The following is a 23,580-nucleotide window of genomic DNA, read 5'->3' as shown; positions in this document are numbered from 1 at the left end:
ACTTTCCCTCCATCCCTGATCAACTGAGCTAATGGCAAGGCCTGTACCTAGCATCATTCTACCCATTCCCCCACCGCACCCCCCCTCTCGCCCCCAACCAAACACACACTCAGCATGGTGAAGCCCATACTGGAGGACACTAATGAATGCACCTTGAGTGCACACATCCATGTGCATGGATGTCTGAACCAGCTACGTCTGTGCACCCTCCCTCAGACTCTATTGAGCTTCCCTCCAAAACCCTTGAGACACATTTTTAGATACTTTCCTTGCCATCATAACACCCACCCCATAATGCACCATTATTATCTACATGGATGTCTCACGGTTCTAACCTGGCACATTGGGGCCACCCCCCACCTGGGCCCCATGGAGCTCCACTTCCTTTGCCCACTCCAGCTGTCTTGCCTTGGTCAAGAGGAGGTAGCCTTCAGCTCAAGCTTCACTGCTGCTGCAGACCTTGCTGAAATTATGCTGCAATGAGACCACGAGTTATGGAGGAATGCTGCAGTCTTGGGGGTTTGACCATAGAGATGAGAACACACTTGTGCATAGTTTTACATCCAGTTGACTAATAGTTATTAAGGTTCCCCTTTAGTTGGCCCCCTAAGCACACCAGTATCTTCACCTACTGCTGAAGACCCTCTACCCACTTTGACTCCTGGCTCTCGCCATGGGACTGCATTGCGACATTACGAGTAAAACAATGCTGCGCATCTCATATCAATGAAGATCCTGCACTTTCTACCACACCCCAGTCACCCACCAAGTTCGCCCTATTTTCCTTCAACACCATAATATCCTTTATCTTCACCTGTTCGCCTTGCACCTCCCTCTGTTACCCTTGATCCTATATTGCTTTATGTCTTTATCGCTGCTTACTCCCCTTGAACCCTTAACCATCCAAGTGCACATGCCCTTTCTGACCCTGGCCCCTCCCATCCTTGAAGCAACTGTTAACCTGAATTTTCATGACTGCTCCGATGAAACCCTACAGTACCTGACCATGACCCTTCTACTCCCACCGTACCAGAACCAATTCCCCCATCAATGTCACTACACCCTCTTCCTCCCAGTACCCTAATCTTAACCCTTAGGACCGAAATTCAAATCCACAGCCCCACCCTTTAGACACTTCATCTGCCACAATCACTACCCAGAAAGCCCCTCCCAACCAAAAGCATGACCAGTGCTCGCTTGAGCAGGTTAGCTTGCACTGACCCTCCCAAGACAGTCTGCACTGACCCTCCCCAGACAGCCTGCACTGATCCTCCCCAGACAGCCTGCACTGACACTGCCTTCCTTGCCAGGCCACTGCTCCACCCTTCTTTACTAAGCCTGCCTCCCTTGGTCATCCCCAACACAATTTGCACTGCCACCACCCACTCTCAAGCATAGACTGGCATTTACAGACATCCCAAAGAGGACAATGGAGCAACTACTCACTGGTAATCATGGAAGAGGTCTACCTCGCCAGGTGTACCCCACCTATATGCAGTCATAAATGTGAACATTCTAATTTCTCGCTGGCAGAGAATTTAATTTGGGGGAGTACTTAATTCTGCTGAGCTGGCCTTTCAATGAGCTGCATGACCTGCCAATGCATGCAAAAGAGTTTCCCAACACTATTCATCAGGAAGCTCAACCCGCCTTTTAAGTCCCGAGAACTTAATTGCAAAAGTTCATCCAGCTGTCAGGAAAATGATTTTTGGCCTCCTGCCAAATTAACTTCCCTTCCTGCCAATCCTCCATCTGCAGGTGGGCCCAGAAGATTCTGCCTCTGTCCCATTCTGCTTGTCTTTACGCAGCTCACTGCACTGACCTTTCTCTTTGAGTTTTTATATCTCCCTTCATCCAAATCCTCTCCACGCACCATATTATTCGGTAAATTGGCAACACCTCCGGGGTGCTTACTTGTGCAGTTTAACACAGAAGTCTGCAAGTTCCTGTTAAAGTTGCACTGCACCTCCACAGGCTGCACAATAACAATACCTTGCTGATAGACTGTGTATTGAAATCAATGAATGTGAAGCTTGTAATCCACCTATAAAACATGGCAGAAAATGTTAAGGATGATACAGCAAGTGTAAGTGAATTTTTAGCAGTGTGATAAGTCATTATTGTCAAACAACCTCTCTGGCACTGTAAATTTAATTTTACAAGTTATGAGTATCATTCATAGAAGATATTACACAGAAACAGACCATTCAGCTCAGTGAGTCCATGCTGATGTTTATGTTCTATTCGAGTCTTCAGAATTTAACAAGTATTGGAGATTTCAAAAAGAGAATAATTTTTTATGCTTTTTTCTCTGTTTTATCTCTCTTAATACTATCTTTGTTCTCCAATCTTTATTTCACTTCCTGTACATGATTTAAATCTAATTTATACATCCTAGTTTGCATGTCTCAAGTGAGATGCTTCAAACTGATTAATTGAAGAGCCATGCCTACAGGGGTAACAGATGCCCTGTAGAGAATGTTGTGCCCAATATCAGCAAGTCTCCACCCAAAAGCCTGTAAAAGCCATAAGCAGTTTTCAGTGAAGTGAACTGTTCCTACATACTGACAAAAAAATCTAGGGTGAGAACAAGAGGGCAGGACAGACTAGATTTAGTGTTGAGTAATGAGCAGGAATTAGTAAACAATCTAAGGGAACATCAAGCTAACAGTGACCACAACATGACCGAATTTGATAGGTTTGAGGGGGAGAAGGGTGAGTTAAAAACCAAGGTATTGGATTTAAGAAAAACTGACATTGAAGGAAGAAGACAGAAATTGACCACTGTAGACCGGGCAAAACTGTTGACCGGTACAGTTACACATAGACAATGGACATGTTCAAAGTAGTAGTTGATATAATACAAGACCTATACAAACTCCTAAAGTAGAAGAGCTCTACTTGTGTAATTAAACAACATTGGTCTTCAAAAGCGGTGATAGGTAGTCTAAAACTAGAAGAATCGTCTGATATAAATTTAAAGAGTAGTGAAGATTCTGCCTATGGAGAGAGATATAAAGAATAGCAAAAGGATACAATAGCCAGCATTTAACATGGAGGTAATAGCCATGCCCACAGGCCAGGAAGTTGGGGAGATGTGCCTGCCTCTGCAGGCCTTGAAAGCCACAATGCTAATTTACATGGTTCGGGCAATTAGTTGCCTAGGTTCATGGCTTCTGCCCCATTGAGGCAGAATATCCCACCTCCAAGAGCTGCTGCCCAATCAGAGCACCAGCAGCCCTTCAGCCCTAGTAGCACAATTGGGAGCAGTGACCACTGCTGGGACTGCCTCCCCACCACCATCTCACCAGATTTTATTCCCCCATTGCCTGCAGGCCCCCTTCTTGGAGGTGTTGTAAAATTTGGCCTTTGAGTTACTAAAGGAGAATGAGGAAAAACTTAATGGAATGTCAATGTTAATGCCAAAGGTTTTCAAAAGCACCTGGAGAAAGAGGATAACTAAAGATAATATGAGCTCCTTAAAGACTGGCACAGGTGATATAATTGAAAATGAGGAAATAGCAGACTTAGTAAACAGTACATGAAGACAATAAAATACCAGGTATACGTGGAAAACTAATTCAAGGGAAGGAGTGTGTTAGGTCAATGCAAGTCATGTAAAGTAATAGGGCAGGATTTTCGGGTTATTGGGTGGGCGCAGCGGGTGGCCCGGGAGCGGCCGGGAAACAGGCCACTGCCGACGATTGGCTCCCAACCGCGATTTCACGCTGGCTGGTCAGTTAACGGCCAGTGTGAATGACGTGCTGAGAAGCTCAGCGCTGCTGGGGTGGGAGTGGAAGGAGTATGAGCGCAAAAGTCTGCAAAGGCGCAGGGGAGTGCACTGAAAGCTCCCTGAAGGCAGGCAACTGCCTCAGGGAGCTGAAGAACTTCTAAGTCAAGAATAAAGATTTTGAAAATGTGGAAAACATATCCCCACATAGGACTCACTCACATGAACAAAGGCATAGTAGAAATTCTGTCAAAACGTTTTTAATTTTTAAAAGATTAATGTTGGAAACCTCATCCTGCCCGTGGATGAGGTTTCCTCAAAAATGCAAAGGTTTGGCTGGCCAATTCGCCTAGCCGCCAACCATTAGGTTGGACGAGCAGTGAAAAAAAGCTTTTAATTAATTAATTAATGGCCTTAATAGGCCTCTTAATTGTTGGCGGGCACGCCGCCAACTTATGCGTGCACCCGCTGACCAAAATATCGCGTGCTATTTTACGCCCAATCGGGTCGGGCACGCGCCCGCCTACCCGCGGGACATGAAATTCTGCCCATGGAAAAGTAATGAGTGTAAAAGCTTGCAAAAATCTAGGACTTGATGGTTTCCACCACACTATTAAAAGTATGTGAAGAAATTGCAGGTGTTTTACGCAAGAACTTCCAAAACTTTCCTAATTCAGGAATTCTCCTACTGATTAAAAAATTCATAATGTCACTGTAACATTTTCATATTTACCTTAATGTAATTAAATGGGTCCAGCCACCTTTTAGATGTTTCGCCTCAGACAATAGTTGTAATAATTAACCAGGTCTTGTATTTTTAGTCAATCATTAAAAACCTCTCTTCCTTAATGGAAGTGGTTACTTCCTCTTGTCCACCAAATAATCTCAGTTAGTTAGTTACCAGACTTTATTTTTCACTGGTTCTTAAATTCTTTTTACCTACCTCATACTTCAAAAAAATTCTCTTTTATGCATTTTAAGTAGTCAAACCTGTGCGATAATGTAACAACACATACAAACCTATGACAATTAGTTGGTTTTCTGATGTTGCTCTGTGCTTGCTTGCTCTCTGTCCATATTACAATGCAAACTCTGACTGAGGATGTGTATCCCTCTTTCCTTTCCTGGTTCCCTATTTCTATCCTTTCAGTCTCCCTGTCTCACTTTTTTTTTTACCGTCACCAGCCCCCTTTTATGCCTTGTGCTTTTATCCCATTGTGACCTCTGCTGTCAGTTTATTTGCTGCATTTTGACCCAGTCACCTTGGCTGTCTTTTTTGAAATTTTAAGTGGTTGCTGTGTTTGGTAGCTACATGACCCTAACTTTTTGACAAATGAAGGAGCATTTTTGTTGCATCACATGATTATTCAAGAAGGCTGGGAAAGAGAATACAGAAAATGATGGAACCCTATTACCAGACCTATAGACTTAATGTTTGTTGAGGGGCAATTACTAGAATCTGTTATTAGAAGCAGCGTGACTGAACACTTGGATAAATATGAACTGATTAGAAAGAACCAACAAGGATTTGTAAAAGTTAAGTTGTAACTAATGAACCTAGTTTAATTTTTTGAAGATTGAAATACCATGGCAGGTAAGGTGATGTTAATAGATGATATTTAATGGACTTCCAAGAGGCATTTGTTAAGCTTTTGTGCAATTGATTGTTAGCAAAAATGAAAATGCAATGAATTGGAGGCAACCTAGTGAAATGTGTAAAGAATTGGTTAGGGGGAAAGAGACAGAGAGTGCGGAAAATAGGTGTGTAATTCAACTAACAGGACGTGACTTGTGTTGTCCCTCAGCGATTGGGTTGGAACAGGAACTTCAGCTTTACACTATATTTATCAATGGTTTAGATTAAAGAATAGAAAGCTGTATATCCAGTTTGCTGATAATACTGAGTTAGGTGACATAGGAAGATGGGAGAAGAAAGTTGCAAAAGTACAATGATTGGTTGAGTGGGCAAAACTGTAGCAGATGGAATTCAATACGGGAAAATGTACAATTGTCCATTTTGGATCTCGAATGGATAGATCAGAATATTTTGCAAATGCTAAGAAATTAAGAACTATGGAAGAGCAGAGAGATCTAGGGGTCCACATACATAAATTATTAACCGCTAGTCGACAAAATAATTAAAAATGCTAATGGAATGTTAGCCTTTATTTCAAAGGGAATTAAATACAAAGAATTAGAAATTGTGTTTAGGTTCTATAAAACTCTGGTTAGACTACATCTGGAGTACTGTGTTCTGTTCTGGGCACTGCACCTCAGGAAGGATAGGTAGAATGGAAGGATATGTTGGAATTCATGATAATGATACTGGGACTACAAGAGTTAAATTTTGAGGACAGGTTGCGTAGACTAGGCTTTTATTCAGTCGAGTATAGAAGATTAAGGAATGATCTAATTGAGGTTTTCAAGATGATTATAGGATTTGATAAGGTAGAGGGACACAATTTCCTCTGGTGGGGGAGTCCAGAACAAGGGGGATAATCTTAAAATTAGAGCTTGTCTATCCAGGGTTGATGACAGGAAGCTCTTTGAAAGGATAGTGGAAATATGGAGATCTCCTTTAAAATGATTTTGAAGCTACTTCAGTTCAATAATTCAAATTTGAGATTGTTGGAATTCTGTTAGGTTATCAAAGGAAATGGGAAAAAAATGGTTAAATGGAGTTGTGGTACAAATCATCTATGATGTTATTCAGTGACAAAACATGCCTAAGGAACTGAATAGTCTGCTTTTGTTCTTCTGTGTTCCTATGTACAAAACAATGACTCATTTGAAAAGATAAGACAGCCATTCAGGCAAAAGCAATGTGTTACCCACTTGTCCAAAGACAGAAAAGTTCATGTTGATCTCTGGGCAAGAGTTAGGCTAAGCACTAGTGCCATTTTTTAAATTGCAAATTGTCATCAGAAGATCCTGAATTTCATTATTCCCAGATCACCAATCAATGTTTTGCCCTATATTCAATATGTTCTATTGTGCTTCCTGAAGGATTTCCAATGAATCAAGAAAAAATATTGTAACAATAGAACTATAATATAACATCTGTTTTTACCAAGGATAAAGATGCTGCAAAAGTCATAGTGAAAGAGGAGATACTTGAGACACGGGATGGGCTAAAACAGTAATAAAATAGAAGAGGTATTAGAAAGTGGCTATATTTAAAGTTGATAATTCACCAGAACTAGATGGGATACATCATAGGATATGGAGGAAAGTAAGAGAGGAAATTGTGAAGGAACTGACCATAGTCTTCCAAATCTCCTTAGGTACAGGATGGCTTCAGAGGACTGGAGAATTGCAAATGTGACATCCTTGTTTTTTTTATATATAAAGAGTGTAAGGATAAACCCAGTAGCTACAAGGCAGTCAGTTTAACCTCGGCTGGGAAAACATTTTGAAAGAGAAGTCTAGCCCTAAGTTAACAGCCTTTTGGCAAGTGTGGATCAATGAAGGAAAACCAGCACAGATTTGTAAAAGGCAAATTGTGATTAACTAGTTTGATTGAGTTTTTGATCGGATAAGAGAATTCAAACAATGGATGTAAATACATTTAAAAATAATGGAAATAGGTGGGAAAAGAAAAAGCGATATAAATTATTGGAAAAAAAGGGGGATCCGAAAGGGGGTGGGGAAGGAGGAGAGAGTTCATGATCTAAAATTGTTGAACTCAATATTCAATCTGGAAGTAAAGTGCTTAGTCGGAAGATGAGGTGCTGTTCCTCCAGTTTGCGTTGAGCTTCACTTTCCTTTTCCCACCTATTTACATTATTTTTAAATGTATTTCCATCCATTGTTTTAGCTTTGCCTTTTAGCCTATTTCAATCCCTTCCCCCCACCCCCCCCCCCCACCCCACCCCCACTAGGGCTACCTGTACCTTTATTATCACATTCCTTAGATAATATCACCAGCTTCAACACCTCTTTGTCCTTTTGTCTATGACATCTTTTGGTTATCTCCACCTATCACTGGCCCTCTATCCAGCTCTATTTGTCCCACCCCCCCCCACCCCACCCTTAAACCAGCTTATATTTCACCCCTTTTCTATTTTTACTTAGTTCTGTTGAAGAGTCATACAAACTCGAAACATTAACTGTGTTCCTCCCTGCAGATGCTGTCAGACCTGCTGAGTTTTTCCGGGTATTTTTGTTTTTGTTTTGGATTTCCAGCATCCACAGTTTTTTGCTTTTATTATAGTAGAGGTGAATGGTTGTTTTTTGGACTGGAGGAAGGTGTACAGTGAGGTTTACTAGTGTGCTAGGACCACTGGTTTTGTTGATATATATTAATAACCTAGACTTAGGTGTACAGGCCACAATTTCAAAATTTGCAGATGACAAAACTTGGAAGTATTATGAACTATGAGGAGGTTAGTGATAGACTTCAGGAGGACATAGTTGGAAGGTAGAAAGGGCAAACACATGGCAGATTAAATTTGACGCAAAAAAGAGTGTGAAGTGGTACATTTTGTAGGGAAAATGAGGCAAGGCAATATATAATAATTTCAATTACCTGGAGAGATGAGTGACACGGGTTGTTCTTAGGGAAGGGTGAGAGGAGGTTTGATAGAAGTATTCAAAATCAGGAGGGGTCTAGACAGAATAGATAGAATCTGTTCCTATTGGTAGAAGGTTTGAGCACCAGAGAACACCAGTTTAAGGTGAATGGCAAAAGAACTGATGATGACATGAGGAAAGTTTTCTTTTAATGGTTAGGATCTGGAGTGCACTGCCTGAAAGTATGGTGGAAGCAGATTCAATCATGGCTTTCAAAAGGGAATTAGATAAGCACGTGAAGAAAAAAGATCTGTAAAGCTACTGTGAAAGGATGAGGAAACGCAACTAACTGAGTTGCCCTTGCAGAGAGCCAGCATGGACAGAATGGGACAAGTGACCTCATTCTGTGTGTAACCATTCTATAATTCTAACTTCTCTTTCTCACTTTGTCTTTTCAATCCCTCAAAACACACAACTGCCGACCATCTATTATTGGACCAAAACTTCTGAGTAATGGCAATCATTGTCGGATTGCCACTCCGCTCCTATTTTCTTACCTTGCACTGATGGTCCACATTTCTGACTCGGGTTTCTGAACTGGGGTGTGCTTGCCGGGGGTGAGTTGGGGGGGGGGGGGGGTCGGGGTCATGGGCACGTTAGGTTTTCAGGGGGGTAGTCAGGGGTTAGTTGGGGGTCAATAGGGTTGGAGCATCAGTGGGGAGTCAGGGGGATCAGTGTGTGTGTGATTATGTACACTTACCCAGGGGGTTAGAACTTTTTTTTTCCTGTCTAAAATTTCCTGGGTAGCTATTCAGGTAAGCAAGTTGGAAGCATCTGATGCCTCTGACTCTAACTCAGAGTTGGAGACTTTTTTGGAGGTTTCCGGATGCACGGGAATTGCCCATTGGAAATCTAAATATCCTGGACAATTCCCACGTAGTCAGTTGTCGGGACTTCTCAGGGGTCTCAGAGCACATCCTGGGGGTACCTCCAGGGTATGATCATCTGGAGATCCACAGTCCTAGGCCATTGTCTCTTTTAGCATCCCATGCTCTGAAAAGGTAAGTAGATGCAATCTTTCATTTCTATGGCACATGTGGACTTGGTTGCAATACCATGTGTCAGTGAGCCCAGCTTACATTCAAGTATGAAATTGCAATTTTCTGACCAAGTTCTAAGGGATGGCATATTAATATGCATTAGCCATGCAAAAGCAACATGTGTACTAAAGCATGTTGAACAGTCAAGTGTTAGCAGTGTATAAAGGACAAGTAGACCCAGAAATGTCCGCTCATGCAAATCACCAATTCTTCAATGAGCAATGGAACAGTACTTTTCAATTATTCTTTGGCTGGCTGTATTAACATTTTAGTTAGGAGATCCACTGATCTCAGGGTTGCCCCAAGCATATGCATAAACTCAAGTGATGATCACTAGTTTAACCAAAAAAAACAAAGAATGACCTTTCAAACTGCTGCAGCTGCAAGTATCAACTGCAGTTATGCTAAAGGTGCCAGTTCCTCCAACACAAAAGGGCACATAATGGACTTTTTGTAAGTGTTTTTTGGAGCTGTTCTCCATTTTGGGAATCAAATTTTTTTTAACAAAGTTACATTTTCGCTAAAAAAAGTCACTAATAACAATCTATATATTATTTTAAAACTATTCTAGCAATCTTAGTATTTGACAAATTGATAATAAAGAATAGATACAAATCCTTAATTCAGTATTATAATGGAGCTGACCCACTTGCAGCACGGTGTCCCACAAAGGATTGAGAACCTGCTTGTTGTAGCTGTGAGCTTTATTATGGCTCTTTATCTTAGCCATGTCATTAGCATCTCACCTCTGGGTTTCTTGAGCAATCACAAGGTGCAGGCGTGAAGATAACCTTCAACTATCAATGGAATCATTTCTAATTAAGGGCACCTGGGCAGGGGTAAGCGTGGCTGAATTCTCTGGTGGTTTTTGAGGCTTCAGCAACCACAAGATGGAAACGAGATATGGGAAGGCTGTGGGAAGCCAGAGTCACTGTGGATTATTGGCGAGAGATTGGAGGAGCCCATCACTGCAGGCAACCAAGTATAAACTGGTCCAGATTATTGGCCTGCACACTCAGCCTGCCAGTTTAAACCAGATGGAGCAAAGCCTCACCTTGTCTCTTCAGCACCTCACTGAAGTGCAACAAAGTGCTCTTCAGCTCTTAGCTATCAGGAAAATGCAGGTGGAAAATGACAGAGACGAGAGAGAAAGGGCACATGGAAGTGGGGATTAATCTCTTGCTCCCTGCCCATCAGATAGAGCTAGTCCTTCCCCGATTATCGAGCCTGCCCCTGCACAGGTGAACTTGGGGCCAGTCTTTGGTAGTGTCCTCAAGGTCTCCAAACATGGAAGATGGACACCACAGGCATTTCAGTCATCAAAGTAGGGGAACAAGCAGCCTGCCTCTAACTGTTGAAGCCATAGGGGTAGCACCACTTAGAATTATTCGGGAAAGGAAAGATTTCTTAGTTGCAGGCAGGGATTCAATGCGTGGTTATGAAAATATCATTGTGTTAATTTATTGTAAAATATAAATGAATTGTGCACTTTATTTTAAGTTTTCATTGTCCATTTATCTCAGTTCTTTGCTGCCATCTTCCAAATGGGCATTAGCTTTCAGGAAAATGTTATGACTAAAGTAGAAGAGGAGCAAAGGTTGTGGATGAGATGGAGAAACTTCCAAGTGTGGGAATGATGTTTTGTTCAGAAATGGGAGGGGAGGTAATTGGGTTCACCATTATTGTGTTGTATGGCTTCATACAGTCAGGTTACCTGAATTCTGCTTGGATGAGTCCACCACGAGCATCTCCGGCAGGTAAGTGACTAGCTGAAGACACCCTGGCCACATCAGCTGTTCCTCCTCTTGCTTCACTGAGGATGCTGAATGATTTTAACCTTCCTCTTCCTGCAACTCCAGTTCACTCTGCAGCGTGATGTTATGTAAGGCACAGCAGATCACAACCATTCAGGACACTCTTGCTGGTACAACTGAATGGCAGCCTCAAATCTCTGAAATCTCGTTTCAGAAAGCCAGTGGTACTTTTAACTAGTGTTCTTCCGCTTATGTGACCCTGGTTGTAACATTCTTCTACATCAATGGCAGGGATCCTCACAAGTGTTATCAACCATGTCCTCAGAGGATAGCTTTTGTTTCCACCCACTGACTCTGCTTGGAGCTTCCAGGATATCTTGAATGTGTGTGAATATCTTTCAGTTGTCATCTACCAGCTGAACATTAATGGAGGGAATCCCTTCCAATTGATAAATAGTACTGGATGAGCTGATGGAGCCTTGAGTACAACATGTATGCAGTCTATGACTCTCAGTACCCATGGGAATCTAGCCACTATAGCAAATGTGAGAGCCTTTTGTGTTTGAATTGCCTTATCAGTGGCCAAGCAGATGTAAGTGGCTACCCCAACATGGTATCAGTCACCTAGGTGATACACTTGTGAGTAGAAGATTGTGGAATCCTGCATATGTCTCCAGCAGAACCTTGGAAGGAGTCAAAGACAGCTAATCCCTTTGTATCTACACTGAGCTGCCAATCAAACTGTGAACTTACAGCACCCCCCCTACTGTGATAACAATAGGTTGTGAAAGTTTTTAAGGAGCACTAACAATAGCCCTTAAACTTATGTCAGCAAATATACATTGAAATTGCAAACACTAATTTCTTTTCAGCTGGAGACTGGCTGCATTTAAAGGGTGGGAGATTTAAGTGACTTGACAGTATAACAGTTCCAAAGACCATACCCACATTTTACGCAGACATTCATGTATGCTTTTAACAATCCCAAAGGGGTACTGGACCTCTCCCAAAGGGGTACCTTACCTCTCCAAATAACTCCGGTATGTTTAGATCCTTTGCTCAAATGTCTAAAGTCCTTGAGTCATGTTTCAGAAACCTGGATGACCAAAATTGCTTCTGTTTGAAGGCAGTTGCATTTATGAATGTGCAGCAGGCTCCGTGAACTGTGGATGTGTGAGGTATCTCTCATTCCTGTTCTTCCCCTCAACGAAAATGGTGGATACCAAGTTCAGGGGCAGGACCTCCAGATTCTCAGATCTATTGTCATTTTGGCTAGGGCACAAAGCCCTTCCAACTTTACAAAAAACTGGGTCAATGTCTATTGGTTCCTCTTTATGCAGCCTGCTTGTTAATCCCTCAAAGAACTTTAATAAATTTATCAAATACAATTCCCCTTTCACAAAACCATATTCACTCTGCCTGATTGTATTATGATTTTCTAAATGTCCTGCTACTACCACCTTAATAATGGAATCTAGCATTTTCTCAATGATAGATGTTATGTTAACTGGCTGATAGTTTCCTGCTTTCTATCTCCCTCCACTTTGAATAGTGATCTTACATTTGCAACTTTCAAATCCACTGAGACTTTTCCAGAATGCAGGGGTTTTTGAAAATTACAACCAGTCATGTTCTCATCAGCCCGATCATATAGCTCAATTCATCTGCAAACATCCTTGACCATAGCACTTCTTGTCACATTTGCTCACTCAAGAACATCCATGAAAATCTTTAAGAGGAAGGGGCTCAGTTCCGATCCTTGCACAGTCCAACTTTGGCTTCAAAACTTTCACTGTTCCCCACACTGCTTCTTACTTTTGTCTAGCACTTCCTGTGCATGTGCTTTAATAGTGTATGTACTTCTCAGGGATTCTACGAATTCTAGCACATCTCCAGACTTCATCCCTGAGGCATCTGTCTTAAGCCTTCTCTAGATCGATGAATACAATCTTCACGTTGCACTGGCTTTTCCGATTATTCTTCATCGCTTGTCTCAAAATAAAAGTGGTATATGTGATGCTTTTTCCAAGCATGAATCCAACCTGACCTTTGTGGATTTTCATTATTTTTATCAGTCACTTGTTCATTACTCTCTCCCATACCTTGAAGATATTTGGGAGGAGTTTAATTGCTCGGTATTTTTTGCAATCTTGGATGTCTCCCTTTCCTTTGAGTACTGGCACCAAAACACTTTGCCTCCATGCCTTTGGGATTTTCTGTCTTATCATAACACAGTGTGAGTAGCTTGTTCAGGACCTGGACCCCATATTCACCTAGGGAGGTCCATGCTTCAGCTGCTACCTCACCCAGCCCTACTGCTTTGCTATTTTTCATTCCTTTCAGTGCGGTTCTGATTTCTTCCTGATTGATGCTAGTTGTCATTCCTTGCTTTGCAGCAACCTCTTCTAACTTTTTTCTTAGGTTTTCTTCATTCATAAGTCAATTAAAGTAATGGCCCCATCTGTCTTTGATTTCATCCTCTTTCACTAAAGTTATTCCACTTGCATCCTTGATTATATGGATACGTCTCACATCTTTTGTTAATCTATCTCTATCAGTTGCTGTTCTGAAGATATCACCTTTTGTACTACATCCCTGGGAGCCATTCTACTACTGCAGTGGTTTTCTTTCCCCTTCTCACCAGGGGTGGGACAACCACACTGAAGGAGGGAGGTTGTGTCAAAATAACTAGGCCTTGCTTTCAAAGCCTTGTCCTTGAATTAACCACCCATCTGTGAAGTCTGCTCCTAGCAACGCTGAAAACTAAATTTGAAACGAATATTAGGAAAAGGTTCTGTACTAACAGTAATAAATGGTCAAAATAATCTGCTAGGCATGGTAATAAAAATAATGAATATTAGCAATAATCAGAATGTCATTTTTTTATTAAAATGGAGGTTAGCTACAAGAGTCACAAGCTTCAACGGCTTTATTTTTTTTGTTGTATAATGAAAATTATGTTATGCTTCAACATTATAGTATATTACTCATCTGGAATATTTTGACAGCAGAAGAAAATAACAATTTTTACACTTATATTTGGTGTAGCATGAAAGAAACAGACCTGGCGCACAAGCAATGGAAAGGATCAAACTGCAAACCATGTCCAGTAGTTCATCCTCATCCTATATGTGGAACGGATGGCCATGTCTACTCTTCTCCGGTAAGGATATATTTACAAGGAAAACAGATGCTTACTCATTTTACTTTAACAAAGAATTTTTTCTTCATCTTTATATTAAAAAAGTTTTAATTATGTGGGAGTGCACGTGTCAACCTCAATTCAGGATGCATTTGTAAAAAAAAAATGATAGGATAATTGTATTTAAAAAAAATGCAACATTTGTTATTTTTAAACCTTTAACTCAAGCCCACCAGATAATTCAATGTTAGTGGATTTTCCATGGTTACGGTTGCAAAGAAGGTTTTTTTTTATTCATTCATGGGATGTGGGCTTTGCTAGCTAGGCCAGCATTTATTGCCCATCCCTAATTTCCCTTGAGAAGGTGGTGGTGAGCTGTCTTCTTGAACTGCTGCACTCCCTGTGGTGTTGATACACCTATGTTGCTATTAGGGAGAGAGTTCCAGGATTTTGACTCAGCGACAGTGAAGGAACGGCAATTTATTTCCTAGTCAAGATGGTGAGTGGCTTGGAGGGGAACTTCCAGGTAATCATATTCCCATATGTCTGCTGGTCTTATCCTTCTAGATGGTGGCGGTCGTGGGTTTGGAAGGTGCTGTCTAAGGAGCCTTGGTGAATTCCTGCAGTGCATCTTGTAGATGGTGCTCACTGCTGCCACTGTGCATCGTTGATGAAGGGTGTGAATGTTTGAGGATGGGGTGCCAATCAAGTGGGTTGCTTTGTCCTGGATGGTGTCAAGCTTCTCGAGTGTTGTTGGGGGTTGTTAGTCCTGCAACAATAGCCTCTGTGTAATTCAGGCCCAAGTGGTTTCAAATAAAATATTTAATATACATTTAGTAATAACGGTATTGTTCTTATACAGATGTTCTGCAGTATTACATTAAATGATGAATTAATACAACTTGCTTCCTCCATAAAGCTGGAGCTGATAAGACTTGCAGTTTCATGGGCTACCATTAACGTGAAAAGACTCACAACAGCCCACAAGGGCACTTTAACTTTTAGAAGGAACATATTCTATCATTATGTTATTTGGCTACCTTGGGCTGCATGTACTCTCAAAGTATTCCACCCAGCTGATGACACACTTGAGCTGTTTGAGAAATATACTAATCTCTTTATTTCCAACCCTGACCTTTGTTTAAGGTACTCACCGATGCATAAACCAGCCTTAATCTGCATGTGGCCTTGCAGGCCTCCATAGTTCTTAGTAGTATTTCAGTACTTTCAGTTACTGTGGTATATTGTTGTCCTCTAACAACTAGCCCCTCTTGCACCATCTCTTAACCTGAGGTTTTTGAAATTTCAGCATTCCCTGTCTTGTAGCTTCGAAATTATATGTGCTCATATTTTCTCCACAGTTGCTCTCTGGCTAAAATGTTAAAACATAGCATGCTGGGATACCTAACCATTTAACCACTTTAAAAAATGCTACCATTACCTCCTTATTGCACTTGGTTGGACCACTTTTGGTTAATTTTCACTTGACCCATTAACTTTCTTTCTGGCTTTCTTTTGGATCATCTGGAAGTTTGCAGTTGGTTAATATTATATTTACATCAGAACACTTAAATGTATTGCTTTAACAGTTCCTTTAGCCGTTTTGCATTTGTTGATTATGATCCATTGGTAACCCTTTACCCCAAATATGAGAGAGCTTTTTTCTGACATAATTCCTTGTTTTCTTCCTTAATTTGTACAGGCTCATCTAAGCAATACATAATGATAACTGGTCTAAGTTTTATTTGACCAATACTTCACACCAAATGCAGACTGAGAGGGACGGAAAGCTACAGTATACTATATTATCAACAAGTCATGAACTTGTTTCATTTCTCGCTTTACCCTTAACCATCATGTGGATAACCCTTGGCAAGTATTACTACTCCCTAGCCCTCAGTTGCCCCATTTCATTGTTAACGCTTAGAATCCAACCTTGAATTTTGTGAATCCAAGTTCAATGACCCGATTTACTTTGATTCCTATGCCTCTGACAGGTGTCAGTGTGTTTAACTCTGTCCTGATTGATTAGTTAGTCAGTTCCCCAAACGGAGCATGTGTCAGTGCCTTAATTTTAAAGTGTTCTCACTCTCTTATTGCATATTAACCATCTTACGTTGTCCTGTTTGAAGTAACCAGGGATACCTGAGGCTTGGTCTTCAGTGCATTTTAACAATGTTATTCTGTGTGCTAGTTAACACACACTATAACTCAGACTTGTGAAAGTGCACATACATTCACACACAAACAAACCATTCTTGGGCCATCACATTGTCCTATCAACAGACTCTGGCAGTGGGTAGTCATGTGATCTTCGCTCATCTCCTGTTGCGTAGCCCTGCTATCTTGGCAATTATCCAGGGTATCAAATGCAGTTTTCCTATTACAGGCGAATACACAAATACTTTCACAATTAACTACTCTCACCGACACTTTCTTGACTTTCACTAGAATGTGTGTAGTTTGCTCCCAGATTGATATATTTTGATGAATTGTGCCCAGGTGATTTATTCCAATTCACCTATGCATGTTCCCAATTGGTGATCTCATTTTCCTGCTTCTATCTTGTGTCATTAATCAAATCAATTTTACACTGTATTTACCATTATCATCTCATTCATGAACCCTGAAGGAACTTTACTGTCCACTAAAATATCATCTTTAAAACATGGATCAAATGTACCCACTTGGTCCAAATTATTGACACATTTTGTTTATTTCACTTAATCAAGCTTCTACTTGGACTAATTTATTTCCCAAAATAACCCATTGTATTGTGCTTGAATCCATTTTATCATATCAAAATTATCCCAAATCCAAACAGCAGTATTGTTGAACTGACAGGGTTTGTCCAGTCTAATTTTAGTGCCCTAAAACTTACTTTCTTTATTATAAAGCATTGGGAGGGCATGACTGCACTGCTATCTTGCAATAAAAATTTGATTATCCTCTTAAACATCAGGTGAATTTTCCCTATTGGAGTGCTTGATAAAGCCACACATTTCAAATTTCAGGAAAAAAATGTTTTTTTTATTCATTCATGGGACGTGGGCTTTGCTGGCTGGGTCGGCATTTATTGCCCATCCCTAGTTGTCCTTGAGAAGGTGGTGGTGCGATGCCTTCTTGACCCATTGCAGTCCATGTGGTGTAGGTGCACCCACTGTGCTGTTAGGAAGGGAGTTCCAGGATTTTGACCCAGCAACAGTGAAGGGACGGTGATATATTTCCAAGTCAGGATGGTGAGTGGCTTGGAGGGGAATTTCCAGGAGGTGATATCCCCATCTATCTGATGCCCTTGCCTTCTAGATGCTAGTGGCTACATTAGGAACAAACATACTTGCAGTTTCGTCTGTGGACAACTGCTATACCTCCTCATATTTGAGCACTTTGACTCTGAATGGGTTAAGGTCGAGCCAATTTCTGAAGCCCGTGGAAAAATCCAGCTCTTGATGTCTACAGGTAAAATCTAAAGCTACTAGATCTTTTGCTGTGTGGTCAGCATTCATAAGATCTGGATAACCGTGGTCTCTTGTTTAATAGAAAAGAAAAACACTGAACCCATTATGGCTCTTCTTGAGAGCCAAAGGGATTAGTTTATCAATTCATGATTTCCTTCTCTCACCGTGGGGAAATGTCCATTCAAATTAAGAAAATTACTATTTAATGAAGAGCAATATATATTCACATTGAGCAATATATAAAGCTGCTATGTGGTGAATTAAAACAGCTGTCAATGGAAAGGTGTAACAATTTGTATGTTTATAGCAAGTCATTGTAACACATGAATTGTTACGAGGATTCAGACTTGAACAAAATAAATAATAACACAGGCAAAGGATTATAACAATCTCAAACTAAAGTTTCTTGAACTATGTTTCAAAATTTCAAGGATATGAATAGCACACAAATGGCTGATGAAAATGCACATAACATTATGCAGAACCTATCAATGAAAAACAAAATTTACAATTATGTTCTCATTTTATAAATACCCCACAGAAGCTGAATCCACCCTGTCCACAGGACAACCATCTGTCTTACTTTAAACTGTGAGATCAAAGTTTTACGCATCTGCTTGTCTGGATGATATCCACAAAGCTGAATCGCCCACGCAGGCCCCATCCTTGCCCTTCAGTCTCTTTAATCCAAAGAAAGACTGGTCTCTTTCACCCAGGCACTCTGTCGTTAACTCAACCGTAGAAACTGGCACTTTTCCTCCAGCTGACTGTTTTAACTGAACCAGTAGACTAAAGGGTTACTCATCCCCTGAATGATACTCACAAGCTTTCCTCTTACCCAGCCCAGTTGGTCCCCGCTAGACTCTCTTCATACCTGAAGCATTAATCACACACCCAGGGAAAAGAGGTAACTTCTGAAAAGTTGGTTGTCTTGAAGAGATGTTAATGCCTATAATGTTATTGGAAATTATTTTTAAAATGGAATTGTATTGGGGTTTGTGTCTATCTATGTGTCTGTGTGTCTCCTAATTGGATTAAAGACAGCTAGTCTGAGTGCTTTGATATAGTAGTTTTAGACGTTAGTTGGGTAAACAGTAAGGAGGATAGAAGGTGAAGTGTAAATTTATATTTAGTTGAATAAAGCATTCAAGAGTGGGAGTAAAATATTGCACCTAGCTGGGAGATACCAAGCAATGTGTTTACATTGCTAATAAAATTAGTGGGATGAAAATGTTATTGTTAGAAGATGTGATGTTAAAAGCCTAGGATACCATGAAAATTTACTTTCAAAGGAAAAGCTAGGTATAAACAGAAAGGAGTTTGTGTGTGTAAGTCAGAGGCATTTAAGATCTAACCAGCCTATTTGCCTACAACTGTGTCTACAAAGGAACCAAATTGCAAGGAACCTTATTTTGAATTTGTAAGGTCAAATGTGCTTTGCCTGGTGTCTGTTTAAATTCTATGGGCTACTGTTGCCTTGGTGGAGATTTTCCTGGGAGTGATTAATTTGGGGACTTGTTTAAAATTTATTAAGGTAGTAATTTGTAGACATGTGTATGTGTTTAATTAGTTGTTATATTAATAAATGTTTAATTTAGTTTTATATAAAAAAAATCTCTTGAGGCTTAGTGGTCTTATTCCTGAATTCAGAGCTGCATTTCAAACATACCAATTGAAAATATAGGTTATGGTCGTTGTTCAAGTTTCCATCTAGAGTTTAAACAACTCAGCTTTCACCAACTGCTATGTCATAACATTGGCCAATGTCCGCTGTACAGTGAGGAACAAAGGAAAGTATGCCCTTATTATGCCCCTCTGTACATGTGTTCAGAAACTGGCGATCAGGAATTGGTTATTCCCTGCATTGCCAGCTTTGTGAGCGTCAAAGGTGATGTCACCCTTCATGTCAAAGTCGGTATGAACTGTTTCAAATTGCCAGTTTTGACTGTTATGAAACTCCCAAAGAGGCCTAACATTCCACATGGTTGATAAGCATCACCTAAGAGTCTCCTTCACACTGTTTCAAAACACTTCGCTCTCCTGAATGTAATGATAACCATGAAATCAGAAGAAGTTACAAGATCCCTTTAATGAGGTTCTTCCTGCCACTGTTTTGATTAGCAAAGGTATTTGTACATTTTGAATGTTTGCAATATGAACAGACCCCATACCTGACTTCTTATAATTACAGGCTCTTAATCAATTTATTGCCTGTTTCCTGCATTAGGAATGCAGCACAAACCTTCCAATTTTAACCCCCTTAACTCTTGTGTTCCATCAAAAATCAAGCTGGCGAATTCAACAGTGGCCAATTTGACTTAATATATCATGCCTTGTGGACAATCTCACAGCATAGGAAGTATAACTATGGTCATATTAAGTGGTTGGAAATTGATCAGTTATATTAATGGGCCGTAACTTGCGAGCTCCCGAGCATTGCATTGGGAGGGTACCTCAAAGATGTGCTGGGAACCGCTCTCGGAACTTCACAGGTAAGGTTTGCATGGCAGTTACCCAGAAGTGCAAACTTCTACTGGACAATTGCCCTGCACTGGGAACCATCTGAAAATACAATTTAAATCTCAAACTTTGGATGGTTCTGACTGTGTTACACCAACAGATACTCAGAAGAGTTAAAATCTCTTCTAACTTTTAGGTAACTGTTGTAAAGATCCAGACCGACCCCGCCCCCCCCCCCCACACCCCACCCTCTGCCATGGGACACACCCCACACCCCCGATTCCCTCAGGGAACGGCGCCACCCCCCAACTAACCGCTACCCCATGGTATTCTGTGCCACAGTGACCAATGAGATTCTCCCACCCGCATGGGGTTTCTACCACCCTCTTCTACCCCCCTCTCCCCAGGGGGAGGGGAGGCAAGGGCCCATCTTTCAATCCAAGACCCGCCCTGGCACCCCTCCCCATGACTCGGCCTGATCCAAGCCCCTCCAGACGCGACCACCCCCCAAAACCCAACATGACCCCCCCCCCCCCCCCCCCCCCCCCCCCCCCCCCCAATCCCCCCAACCCTGGTATCCTGCCCCACTGAGGTTCAACTCACTCTACTCCTCCCATTGAGGTCTGCAGCCCCTGTCTGAGGTCTAACCTGTCCCCCAAGGTCCCACACATCCTCCCACCGCAGAGGACTCACTCACTCCCCACTCCCCTGAGGTCCGACCGACCCCACTGCCCTACTTTGAGGTCCACCCACCCCACTCCATCCCACCCCTCCCCAAGGACCAGCCAGCCCCACCCACCTTACCCCAAGACCCCCATCCGCCAAGGACCGACCACCCCAACACCCCTCCACAAGGTCTACCACTCCCAGAAGGACTGACAGGCCCCTGGATCTCTGAACCTCAATTCCCCCACCTCCAACACTGATTGCCATTCCAAGGAAGTTAACGGCCCATTATCATTTTCAGTCCATATTTACAACATCAACTCCAAACGTGTGCTTTCATGTACTAAAAGATGCAAAAAAAAATCAAGTTTTGTTCTTTATTTCTATGCCTTTAAAGCTTAGGAACTAATTCATCAGCTAAAATCCCAATTACACGTTGTTTCAAGATTGTTGCCATAGAGATCACAGTATCTAACAATTTGATATGCTAATTAAGAAATTGGAAAATGCTAGTTTTTAATGTCATGGGCTCCAGCTCTAGACACAAGATTGTCACATAATTTACAATGACCAGACCTTCACTGTGGCTGCCATGAAATTTGAGTTTTTACCATTTAAGAGATTAGTTAATTTGTATTTATATTCTGACAAATATTTAATTAAATACAATACAGAAAATCATTAAAATGGCACATACATGCAAAAACCCAGCAAATTACGTCATTGTTCTTTTTGTTCTTTCATTAAACTCCTTTTCAAATGGCTGTCAAAATACTGAATATAACTGAAGAAAAGAAATAGTCCTCACAGTTAAACTAAATCTTTGTAATATTGTTACGCATTGAAATGGAGGGCATTCAGCACCAGCTTTTTAAAAGATGCCTGTTATTCCCAATAAAGGCATGTAATATTAATAGCTTTAAACTTGGACTTTTTGTCCACAGAGAAGCTTCTGGATCTTTCTTTTACTTAAAATTGACATTGACGAACTATTGATGGCCGTCATGGGTCAGGTGACCTTTCCAACCTCCATACAGGCAATCTGAAGCTTCCGAAATTTCCTAATTGCATCACACTGAGTGGGGCCCTCCCCCGGAACATACATATCAAAACGAATACTTGGGGTGAAATAATACGCTGGGGCACTGAGGGTGAGATCTGTATCAGGAAGTCAGCAGTTTTTCAACTTCCGGGCCTGCCTTTGGAACATGCCCGATAGTACGTTGATTAGGGCTAATCAAGCTAAGGGGGTTTTAAGGCCTTCATCCCGCCCAATTGATGCTAGAGGGTAAGATGCCCAGCCACCAAGATTGTAGGCTGTGACCCAGAATGAGGTTCAGGCCAGTACTTTAAAGAGCCCCCGGCACGGGATGGGACAGTGTCAGGGGACCCAGGAAACGTAGGATCACGTTAAGCCTCTCTAGATAATTTGTCATTAAGCAGTTTGCAGGCTTTTTTTTTACTCATTCATGGGATTATGGGTGCCGCTAACTAGGTCAGCATTTATTGCCCATTCCTAATTGCCCCTCAGAAGGTGGTGGTGAGCTGCTTTCTTGGAGTTTAGAAGGATGAGGGGGGATCTGATTGAAACTTACAGAATACTGAAAGGCCTGGGTAGAGTGGATATGGGGAAGATGTTTCCATTAGTAGGAGAGACTAGGACCCGAGGGCACAGCCTCAGAGTAAAGGGAAGACCTTTTAGAACAGAGATGAGGAGAAACTTCTTTAGCCAGAGAGTGGTGAATCTATGGAATTCATCACCAAGGAAGGCTGTGGAGGCCAGATCATTGAGTGTATTTAAGACCGAGATAGATAGGTTCTTGATTGGTAAGGGGATCAAAGGTTACAGGGAGAAGGCGGGAGAATGGGGTTGAGAAACTTATCAGCCATGATTGAATGGCGGAGCAGACGCGATGGGACAAATGGCCTAATTTCTGCTCCTATGTCTTATGTTCTTATGTTCTTGAACCTCTGCGTTTCATGTAGTGTCGGTACACCCACAGTGCTGTTAGGGAGGGAGTTCCAGCATTTTGATGCAGTGACAGTGAAGGAATGGCGATATATTTCCAAATCAGGATGGTGGGTGACTTGGAAGGACACTTGGAGGGTGTTCCCATGTGCCTGCTGGCCTTGTCCTTCTAGATCGTAGCAGTTGTGGGGTTGGAAAGTGCTGTCTAAGGAGCCTTGGTGAGTTCCTGCAGTGCACCTTGTAGATGGTACACCTTGCTGCCACGGTGCATCAGTGGTGGAGCGAGTGAATATTTGTGGGTGGGATGCCAATCAAGCGGACTGCTTTATTCTGGATGGTGTCACATGACTTCTAAGATTATTGCATTATATTCAGAATTCTGCTGTCTCCAAACCTTGGCACTGCTCAGAGGGTGTATTCTTTTTAATCCAGAACAAGTTTTCCACTTTGTTGCTTGGAGGAGTGTACAGTTGTTACCTTTCCCAACAGAGGTGGCAACGCCATTGGAGCGAGGGGAGAAGTGGGGGAGTGGTGTCAAACTATCCCCTAGGTTCAAAGAGAACTCCCACAGACCCCTCCTGTAGGTAGTCTCCGCCAGGCATGAACAACTGATGCCCATCCCTGGCAAGAGGAGGAAACCCAGCTAAATACATGCAGCATGGGAGGAGGTGGGTGAGGAGGTCATCAATGTTGGGCTGGTCAGAAGGACATGGTCCCAATGCCAGAAAAGGTTGAATGTCCTAATGAGGGTGGCCAGGGTGAGTAAGGCCTCAGTATGTGCAATATTGG

General features: G+C 41.7%; 1 protein-coding gene across 8 annotated transcripts in view; it reads left to right on the top strand.

Annotated features, from left to right (window-relative positions):
• The window catches only part of LOC121281782 (testican-3-like), a 697,102-nt gene that overhangs the window by 382,674 nt on the left and 290,848 nt on the right, over nt 1-23,580 (top strand). For all 8 annotated transcript variants that reach the window (XM_041194812.1, XM_041194784.1, XM_041194805.1 and 5 more), the window contains one exon: nt 14,145-14,259. In XM_041194812.1, coding sequence (XP_041050746.1) covers nt 14,145-14,259 — 115 coding nt within the window. The remainder of the gene's footprint in view (nt 1-14,144; nt 14,260-23,580) is intronic.

The sequence above is a fragment of the Carcharodon carcharias genome, chromosome 1 (genome assembly GCF_017639515.1).
Source record: "Carcharodon carcharias isolate sCarCar2 chromosome 1, sCarCar2.pri, whole genome shotgun sequence".
In the NCBI taxonomy this organism is placed as follows: domain Eukaryota; kingdom Metazoa; phylum Chordata; class Chondrichthyes; order Lamniformes; family Lamnidae; genus Carcharodon; species Carcharodon carcharias.
This window is presented reverse-complemented; position numbering and strand designations above follow the sequence as displayed.